General features: G+C 52.5%; 1 protein-coding gene across 1 annotated transcript; it reads left to right on the top strand.

The window, feature by feature from the left end:
- Positions 1-1,823: 1,823 nt before the first annotated feature.
- On the top strand, positions 1,824-9,961 carry LOC144594078 (putative G-protein coupled receptor 139). Its single transcript, XM_078400266.1, has 2 exons — positions 1,824-1,902; positions 8,826-9,961. Exons 1-2 carry the CDS (start codon positions 1,824-1,826, stop codon positions 9,806-9,808), a joined length of 1,062 nt encoding a protein of 353 aa, XP_078256392.1. The 3' UTR covers positions 9,809-9,961.
- Positions 9,962-10,277: the final 316 nt, after the last annotated feature.

Raw genomic sequence — 10,277 nt, forward strand, 5'->3', positions numbered from 1 at the left:
AGGAAAATGGTCAGGGGAGAGCTGGTGGATGTAGTGTACCTGGACTTTCAGAAAGCCTTTGGTAAGATCCCACAAAGGAGATTAGTGGGCAAAATTAGAGCACATGGTATTGGAGGTAGGGTACTGACATGGATAGAAAATTGGTTGACAGACAGGAAACAAAGAGTGGGGATTTACAGGTCCCTTTCAGAATGGCAGGCAGTGACTAGTGGGGTACCGCAAGGCTCGGTGCTGGGACCACAGCTATTTACAATGTACATTAATGACTTGGATGAAGGGATTAAAAGTAACATTAGCAAATTTGCAGATAATACAAAGCTGGGTGGTAGTGTGAACTGTGAGGAAGATGCTATGAGGTTGCTGTGTGACTTGGACAGGTTGTGTGAGTGGGCGGATGCATGGCAGATGCAGTTTAATGTGGATAAGTGTGAGGTTATCCCCTTTGGTGGTAAGATCAGGAAGGCAGATTATCATCTGAATGGTGTCAAGTTAGGAAATGGGGATGTACAACGTGATCTGGGTGTCCTAGTGCATCAGTCACTGAAAGGAAGCATGCAGGTACAGCAGGCAGTGAAGAAAGCCAGTGGAATGTTGGCCTTCATAACAAGAGGATTTATATAGGAGCAAAGAGGTCCTTCTGCAGTTGTACAGGGCCCTAGTGAGACCGCACCTGGAGTACTGTGTGCAGTTTTGGTCTCCAAATTTGAGGAAGGATATTCTTGCTATTGAGGGAGTGCAGCGTAGGTTTACTAGGTTAATTCCCGGGATAGTGTAGCGGGAGCACGTGGCCGCTGGCTGGGTGAGGTGACGTGGGGCACGGGGCAGTGACGTCACCCTTTGTCCCTTATTTGGGAGTGAGGAAGTTGGCAACCCTACTAATACGGGACAAGGGCGGTCCGGTACGGGGGACAAAGTGATTTAGCCCAAAATGCGGGATGTCCCGGCTAATACGGGACAGTTGGCAACCCTAGCTAGGCTCAGCACAGACATTGTGGGCCGAAGGGCCTGTTCCTGCGCTGTGCAATTTTCTATGTTCTATTGTAAACCCAATAATGTAATGTCGATAACGTAATCAACTACTAAGTGGAAGATTACACTGTTCTCTGCCCTGCTATTAATAGGTAGTGGTGAGAACATATCAGGGAGCCAGACAGCAAGGAAACATGCCCTGGAGCATCAGTTCCACAGACAAAGTCCAACATCCGCAATGGGGTAGAGGTGAATCGGACAGTGCCCTAGCTTATGGAAGGGCCGTTCAGAAGCCTGATAACAGAGGGGAAGAGGCTGTTGCTGAGTCTGGTGGTGCGCGCTTTCAAGCTTCTGTACCTTCTGCCAGACGGGAGCGGGGAGAAGAAGGAATGACCGGGGTGGGACTTCTGACGTTGATTAGTGCGAGGTTTGGGCGGCCATCTCTCTGTCAAGGCTCCGATACTGGTATCAATGTGCAGATACAGATAGAGTTACTGCCTCTTGGCACCGGAGACCCGGGTTCCATCCTGACTACGGGCGCTGTCGACACGGAGTTTGTACCTTCTCTCCGTAACCGCGTGGGTTTTCTCCGGGCGCTCCGGTTTCCTCCCACACTCCAAATGCGTACAGGTTTGTAGGTTAATTGGCTTGGTAAAATTGTAAATTGTCCCTAGTGGGTGTAGGATAGTGTTAGTGCGCGGGGATCGCTGGTTGGCACGGACTCGGTGGGCTGATGGGCCTGTTTCCGCGCTGTATATCTAAACTAAACTAAAGCTGGCATTAACACTGAGTTTTGTTCTTTTCAGGTGAATGAGGTGCCTGGAATAGTTCTCTGGAGACAGCTGCCTGCAGATATGGCTTCCAGCTCGCATACCGCCTTTGTCATTATACAGAAGATCTATTACCCATCGCTGTGTGCTGTTGGGATTCCAGGTAGGCCCAGCTGATACCTAGGGTTGCCCGTCTTTTGGGCTAAATTGGTTTGTCCCGTACGGGACCGCCCTTACCCCGTATTAGGCCCAGGGGGCGATGTAGGCCCGGACGCTGTAGGCCCGGACGCTGTAGGCCCGGACGCTGTAGGCCCGGACACTGTAGGCCCGCACACTGTAGGCCCGGACACTGTAGGCCCGGACGCTGTAGGCCCGGACGCTGTAGGCCCGGACGCTGTAGGCCCGGACGCTGTAGGCCCGGACGCTGTAGGCCCGGACGCTGTAGGCCCGGACGCTGTAGGCCCGGACGCTGTAGGCCCGGACGCTGTAGGCCCGGACGCTGTAGGCCCGGACGCTGTAGGCCCGGACGCTGTAGGCCCGGACGCTGTAGGCCCGGACGCTGTAGGCCCGGACGCTGTAGGCCCGCACACTGTAGGCCCGCACACTGTAGGCCCGGACGCTGTAGGCTCGGACAGTGTAGGCCCCGACACTGTAGCCAGGGGGTCACTGTAGTCCCGGACACAGTAAGCCCGGGTGCGGCCTTATGGAGGTTGAGTAGCAAGCCGCCTCCCGGCCCGGGCAGCCGCCATTGGTGGAGCGGGAGCACGTGGCCACTGGCTGGGTGAGGTGACGTGGGGCGCGGGGCGGTGACGTGACAGTTTGTCCCTTATTTGGGAGTGAGGAAGTTGGCAACACTCCAGATGCAGGATAACGTGAATAATGTTTAGAGCACGATAAAGTTCTGTAAAGTCCGATCAAAGATGGTCTGTAGGTCTCCACTGAGGGAAATGGGAGGTCAGGACCGCTCCAACAGCATTTCTTTCTCTCGGCTCTTCGTAATCTCGGGATGTTGCTAGGACTAATAATAATAATAATAATGCATTACATTTATATAGCGCTTTTCATATACTCAAAGACGCTTTACAGAGATTTAGAGAACATAAGGAAGTGAATAAATAGATAAATAAGTAAATGAACAGAGAAAGGAGACAGAAGGTGAGGTGACCTTCAGTGGTTGAAGGCAGTGCTGAACAGGTGAGACTTCAGTGATGTTTTGAATGTGGTGAGTGTGGAGGAGTCTCTGACGGTTTGGGGTAGTGAGTTCCATAGGGTGGGAGCAGCGATGGAGAAAGCCCTGTCCCCCCAGGATCTGAGTTTGGTCCGGATGTGGGGGGATAGGAGATTGGCAGCAGCAGAGCGGAGGGTGCAGGTGGGAGTGTGCCTGTGGAGGAGGTCGGTCAGGTAGGATGGGGCCAGGTTATGGAGGGCTTTGTAGGTTATGAGGAGGATTTTGTACTGGATTCTCTGGGGGATGGGGAGCCAGTGGAGTTTGTAAAGGACGGGGGTGATATGGTCACGAATCGGGGTGTGGGTGAGTAGACGGGCAGCGGAGTTTTGAATGTATTGAAGTTTGCTGATGATTTTTGAGGGTGCGCCATAGAGGAGGCTGTTGCAGTAGTCCAGACGGGAGGTGATGAAGGCGTGGATGAGGGTTTCTGCAGCTGTGGAGGAGAGGGATGGACGGAGACGGGCAATGTTTTTGAGGTGGAAGAAGGCTGTCTTTGTGATGTGTTTGATGTGTTTGTCGAAGGAGAGGGTTTGATCAAAGATGATTCCAAGATTCCGGATGTGAGGTGAGGTGGATACTGGGAGACCATCAATATTGAGGATGAAGTTTTGGGTGGATTTGGTGAGCGTTTTTGGACCAATGATGATGATTTCAGATTTGTTGCAGTTGAGTTTGAGGAAATTTGATTGAAGCCAAGATTTTATTTCAGTGATGCAGTTTGTCAGTGTCGAGTGTGTGGTGGTGGTGGTGTGAGCTATAGAGAGAGGTTGAGTAGGCTGGGTCTCTATTCCATGGAGCGCAGGAGGATGAGGGGAGATCTTATAGAGGTGTACAAAATCATGAGAGGAATAGATCGGGTGAATGCACAGAGTCTTTTACCCAGAGTAGGGGAATCGAGGACCAGAGGACATAGGTTCAAGGAGAAGGGGAAAAGATTTAATAGGAACCTGAGGGGTAACTTTTTCACACCGAGGGTGGTGGGTGTGTGGAACAAGCTGCCAGAGGAGGTAGTTGAGGCTGGGACTATCACAACGTTTAAGAAACAGTTAGACAGGTACATGGATAGGACAGGTTTGGAGGGATATGGACCATATGTGGGTAGGTGGGACTAGTGTAGATGGGACATGTTGGGCCAAAGGGCCTGTTTCCATGCTCTTTGACTATAACTATGACTTTAGGAAGGAAGTGCAAATGCTGGTTTACACCGAAGATAGACACAGAGTGCTGGAGTAACTCAGTGAGATAGACAGCATCTCGAGAGAAAAGGAATAGGTGATGTTTTGTGTCGAGACCTTTCTTCGGTCTGAAAGGTAGAGGTGTGGAAGGGAGGGTGTGGAAACTGGAGGCAATCAGAGCCGGCAACAGAGGGGGGGGGGGGGGGTGGGGGGGGCAGTGAGAGAGATCTACAGCACAAAACTGCTTCTTGTCACCAAATGAACATGAATGAAAACCACATTTAGAGTCATAGAACTTTGTCCCAACTTTCCCACACCAACCGACATGCCCCAGCTACACTATTTCAACCTGCCTGCATTTGGCTGATCTATACACTAAAACTCTCGTTTGTTTGTTTGTCTGTTCCTGAACTACAGCCAAAACGGTACACGACAGAAAGACAATTTCTTGCCCACCTTACTCACCGGCGTCCCTCTGGTGCTAATGGAAGAAGTTTCATTGAAATCGGTGTTATATTTTTAAAGTTATTCACATTTGAAAGTATAAATCTATCTCCTCGGGAGGGAGGGGGTGGAGAGAGGGAGGGAGGGAGGGAGGGGGAGGGGAGGATAAGGGGGGTTGAGGGGGATGGAGTTGGGGGGAGGGGAAGGGGTGAGGGAGAGGGAGAGGGGGAGTGGGAGTGGGGAGGGGGGGGAGGAGAGGAGAGGGTGCTGCACCAATGCAGGAGAGGTTTGGGCCCAACGGGTCCACTTGGTCTAGTTTCCCTCTAAACCTGTCCTTTTCTCCGGGTGCTCCGGTTTCCCCCCACGCTCCAAAGAAGAGCAGGTTTGTAGGTTAATTGACTTCGGTAAAAATTGTAAATTGTCCCTGGTGTTTGTAGGATAGTGTTAGTGTGCGAGGATCGATGGACTGCACGGACTCGGTGGGCCGAAGTCCCTGTTTTCATTCTGTTTCTTAAACGATGGGACAGTCTCAGCCTCAACTACCTCCTCCGGCAGCTCGTTCCATACACCCACCACCCTCTGTGTGAAAAGGTTACCCTTCGGATTCCTATTAAGTTAGAGACCCAGCCTACTCAACCTCTCCCTGTAGCTCATGCCCTCTAGACAATAGACAATAGACAATAGGTGCAGGAGGAGGCCATTCGGCCCTTCGAGCCAGCACCACCATTCAGTGTGATCATGGCTGATCATTCTCAATCAGTACCCCATTCCTGCCTTCTCCCCATACCCCCTGACTCCGCTATCCTTAAGAGCTCTATCTAGCTCTCTCTTGAATGCATTCAGAGAATTGGCCTCCACTGCCTTCTGAGGCAGAGAATTCCACAGATTCACAACTCTCTGACTGAAAAAGTTTTCCCTCATCTCCGTTCTAAATGGCCTACCCCTTATTCTTAAACTGTGGCCTCTTGTTCTGGACTCCCCCAACATTGGGAACATGTTTCCTGCCTCTAACGTATCCAACCCCTTAATAATCTTATATGTTTCGATAAGATCCCTCTAGTCCTGGCAACGTCTTTGTAAAGTTTAATCTGATGGATCGCTGGTTTTGTTTGTAGTCTGTTCAAAACAACTTGCGGACTGAGCATTGAATTCTCTAATTTAAAGCAACTTCATCTTATAGAAACATAGAGAATAGGTGCAGGAGGAGGCCATTTGGCCCTTCGAGCCAGCACCGCTATTCATTGTGATCATGGCTGATCATCCACAAACAGTAACCCGTGCCTGCCTTCTCCCCATATCCCTCGATTCCACTAGCCCCGAGAGCTCTATCTAACTCTCTTTTAAATCCATCCAGTGAATTGGCCTCCACTGCCCTCTGTGGCAGAGAATTCCACAAATTCACAACTATCTGGGTGAAAAAGTTTTCTTCTCACCTCAGTTTTAAATGGCCTCCCCTTTATTCTTAGACTGTGTGGCCCCTGGTTCTGGACTCCCCCAACATTGGGAACATTTTTCCTGCATCTAGCTTGTCCAGTCCTTTTTATAATTTTATACGTCTCTATAAGATTCCCTCTCATCCTTCCAAACTCTCCTCCTCTCCCCTTTTACCCCCCTCGATCCCTTCCTCCTCCCTCGTCAATCTCCCAGTAGGTTCCCAATGTTGGGGGAGTCCAGAACCAGGGGCCACAGTCTAAGAATAAAGTGGAGGCCGTTTAAAACTGAGGTGAGAAGCAACTTTTCCACCCAGAGAGTTGTGAATTTGTGGAATTCTCTGCCACAGAGGGCAGTGGAGGCCAATTCACTGGATGGATTTAAAAGAGAGTTAGATAGAGCTCTAGGGGCTAGCGGAATCAATGGGTATGAGGAGAAGGCAGGCACGGGTTACTGATTGTGGATGATCAGCCATGATCACAATGAATGGCGGTGCTGGCTCGAAGGGCCAAATGGCCTCCTCCTGCACCTATTGTCTATGTTTCTATGTTCCCATGTAACAGCCTGGTTCTCGATTCCCCTACTCTGGGCAAGAGACTGTGGGCGTCTTACCCAATCAATTCCTCTCATGATTTATTAAACAGCCCAGTGCTGAGAAACAGCCACCCGACAGTGAAGCTTGAAAAGTTCAATTGCTGCGTTTGGCCTTTTGTTCCTTGGCTCGTAACAACTGCGGCAAAGTGTTCTCTTGAACAGGGATTAACGCATTCCGATCGTGATGAATTATACTCTCCCCGGGTCGACAGCAACGCACGACTCACCCACATTTCCAGCGTCGGTGAGCTGTGTCGCCGGGGGATTCAACACGTCATTCTCTCTCACACCAAGCTTAGTCTAGATCGAAGACAGTCACAGCGTGCTGGAGTAACTCAGCGGGTCAGGCAGCATCTCGGGAGAGAAGGAATGGGTGACGTTTCAGGTCGAGACCCTTCTTCAGGCTCGTCAGCCTCGACCCGAAACGCCACCTATCCATGTTCTCCACAGATGCTGCCTGACCCACTGAGTTACTCCAGCATTTTGTGTCTGCCTTCGATTTTAACCAGCATCTGCAGTTTTTTTCCTTGGATGTTGACAAGACCGGGTTAAAAATAGGACCCCTTTCCAGAGGCTCCAAGTTCTTTTGTAACAAAATACCAGTTGGCCTCTGATTTGTTGTTTAAGCTGTAACAGGAGTAATCCGTCAAGATTACTCCACTCCATTAACACGGTTTTCTGCTCTGACTAGCGGGTGAATAATATGCTTTTGGCAATTTAGTAAATCCTATGCGGCTGTGGACAGTCAGATCATGGCATTTTTACGCTGTGATTAAACAAACGCCTGCCTGCTCCCCAGTCTTCAAAGCAGAAGAAATATGACCCAAACCCAATTAAGGATAGACACAAAAAGCTGGAGTAACTCAGCGGGTCAGGCAGCATCTCTGGAGAGAAGGAATGGGTGACGTTTTGGGTCGAGACCCTTCTTCAGACTGATGTCAGGAGAGGGGGAGGGACAAAGATAGGATGTAGTGGGAGACAGGAAGACTAGTGGGAGAACTTGGAAGGGGGAGGGGATGGAGAGAGAGGGGAAGCATGGACTATCTGAGGCTAGAGTAGTCAATGTTCATACCGCTGGGGGTAAGCTGCCCAAGCGAAATATGAGGTGCTGTTCCTCCAATTTGCACTGGGCCTCACTCTGACAATGGAGGAGGCCCAGGACAGAAAGGTCAGATTGTGAGTGGGAGGGGGAGTTGAAGTGCTGAGCCACCAGGAGATCAGGTTGGTTAAGGCGGACTGAGCGGAGGTGTTGAGTGAAACGATCGCCGAGCCTGCGCTTGGTCTGGCTCGTTTCTGTGCTGTGTGTCTAAACTAAACTCATGTATTGATGTAAATGGTTGGTTGGCGTGGACTACATAGAAATATAGAAACATAGACAATAGGTGCAGGAGGAGGCCATTTGGCCCTTCGAGCCAGCACCGCCATTCATTGTGATCATGACTGATCATCCACAATCATTAACCTGTGCCTGCCTTCTCCCCATATCCCTTGATTCCACTAGCCCCTCAAGCTCTATCTAACTCTTTTTAAAATTCATCCAGTGAATACTGCCCTCTGTGGCAGAGAATTCCACAAATTCACAACTCTCTGGGTGAAAAAGTTTTCTTCTCACCTCAGTTTTAAATGGTCTCCCCTTTATTCTTAGACTGTGGCCCCTGGTTCTGGACTCCCCCAACATTGGGAACATTTTTCCTGCATCTAGCTTGTCCAGTCCTTTTATAATTTTACACGTCTCTGTAAGATCCCCTCTCATCCTTCAAATAGACTAGACGGGCTGAAGGGCCTGTTTGCGTGCTGTGTGTCTAACTCTCGGTAGATGGGCAGAAGGGCCTGTTTGCCGCTGTGTGTCTGATAGTGGATGTAGATGGGTGGTCGGCGTGGACTAGACGGGCTGAAGGGCCTGTTTGCGCGATGTGTGTCTAAACTAGACTCGTGTGGATGTAGATGGGTGATCGGCGTGGACTAGATGGGCTGAAGGGCCTGTTTGCGCGCTGTGTGTCTAACTCTCGGTAGATGGGCAGAAAGGCCTGTTTGCGCGCTGTGTGTCTAACCCTCGGTAGATGGGCTGAAGGGCCTGTTTGCGTGCTGTGTGTCTAACCCTCGGTAGATGGGCAGAAGGGCCTGTTTGCACACTGTGTGTCTAACCCTCGGTAGATGGGCTGAAGGGCCTGTTTGCGTGCTGTGTGTCTAACTCTCGTCTCTGTGTCCCTGCAGCGAACCTGCTGACCATCTACACCATGTACAGCAGAAGATGTGGGATGTCGACGATCGCCCGCCTCTACCTGATGGCGCTGGGAGCGGCGGACAGCCTCTGCCTGTTCTGGGGGGCGCTGCTGGACCTGAGCCTGGTGTGGTTGGACCCCAGCCCGTTCTGGAATCGTGCGCCCTGGTGCGGCCTGCTCACGGTGCTGGAGTACGGCTCGGTCTTCACCTCCACCTGGACGGTGGTGGTCTTCACGATGGAGCGCTACCTGGCGCTCAGGTCCACCCGGCCCAGGCGGCCCTGCTCCCAGACCAAGGTGACCGTGCGGGTGATCCTGGGCCTGGTGCTGGTGTGCCACCTGGCAGCCGTGCCCACCTACTGGATCTACATCTCCAAGCTGCAGAACGCCACCCTGCCGGGCCGTGCCCAGCCCGTGCCCGTGCACGCGTGCGTCTACGCCCACACCTTCTTCTCCACGGCCCTGGTGTGGTTCCACACGCTGGTGTCTGGTGGCCTGCCCTACGTCCTGCTCATCCTGTTCAACGCTCTGATCGGCCGCCAGCTCTGCGCTGCCTCCCGGATGTTCACCGAGGAGCAGCTGAGGGCGTTCCACGGGGTGACCACTCGTGGCCTGGCCCGCAAGTCCATCCTCGTTCTCCTGACCGTCTCGCTGGCCTTCGTGCTGCTCACCCTCCCGCGCTTCGCCACCTACTGCATCCTGCGCACGGCCTACAACCTGCCCGAGCACGACCGCGACGACTACGGGCAACCCATCAACGTGCTGGCCGACCTGGCCATCATGCTGCAGTGGCTCAACTCTGCTGTCAACTTCCTGCTGTACTGCGTGGTCAGCCGGCCCTTCCGCCGTGAGTTCCTGCGCGTCCTCACCTGCAGGACGCGGCCCACGGGCGCGCCCGCCTCCAACACCGCGCTCAAGGTCTACAGCCTGCAAAGCGGGCCGCTGCCGCCAACCGCGGTCACGCCCGGCTCCTAGACAAGGCCGCTCCCAGACCAACGGCTTCACAGGGTCACCCTCTCACCTACTGAATGTGTATTGGCTAAGTATGTGCACGTACGAGCAATGTGCCTTGGTACTTACAGTCACCCACCCCCCGCTCACCCAAAGCCCCCCTCTCCCCTTGGCTGAACTCAGGAGGCTGGCAGGACGATCTACACTTCCCTGCATGACTACACATCCAGCCACCCCCAAGATGGCGGCACGATGGTGCAGCGGTAGAGCTGCCGCCTCACAGCGCCGGAGACCCGGGTTCCATCCCGACTACGGGCGCCGTCTGTACGGAGTTTGTACCTTCTCCCCGTGACCTGCGTGGGTTTTCTCCGGGCGCTCCGGTTTCCTCCCACACTCCAACCACGTACAGGTTTTGTAGGTTAATTGGCTTGGTGAAATCTATCTATCTCTGCCTTAAAAATACCCATTGACTTGGCCTCCTGTGGCAATGAAT

This window comes from Rhinoraja longicauda, chromosome 5 (genome assembly GCF_053455715.1).
Source record: "Rhinoraja longicauda isolate Sanriku21f chromosome 5, sRhiLon1.1, whole genome shotgun sequence".
NCBI lineage: Eukaryota > Metazoa > Chordata > Chondrichthyes > Rajiformes > Arhynchobatidae > Rhinoraja > Rhinoraja longicauda.

Coding starts and splice junctions, on each gene's coding strand:
- LOC144594078 (XM_078400266.1), top strand. CDS start 1,824: ATGGCTTCCAGCTCGCATACCGCCTTTGTCATTATACAGAAGATCTAT. Junction 1,903..8,825: donor GTGTGCTGTTGGGATTCCAG/GTAGGCCCAGCT, acceptor GTGTCCCTGCAG/CGAACCTGCTGACCATCTAC.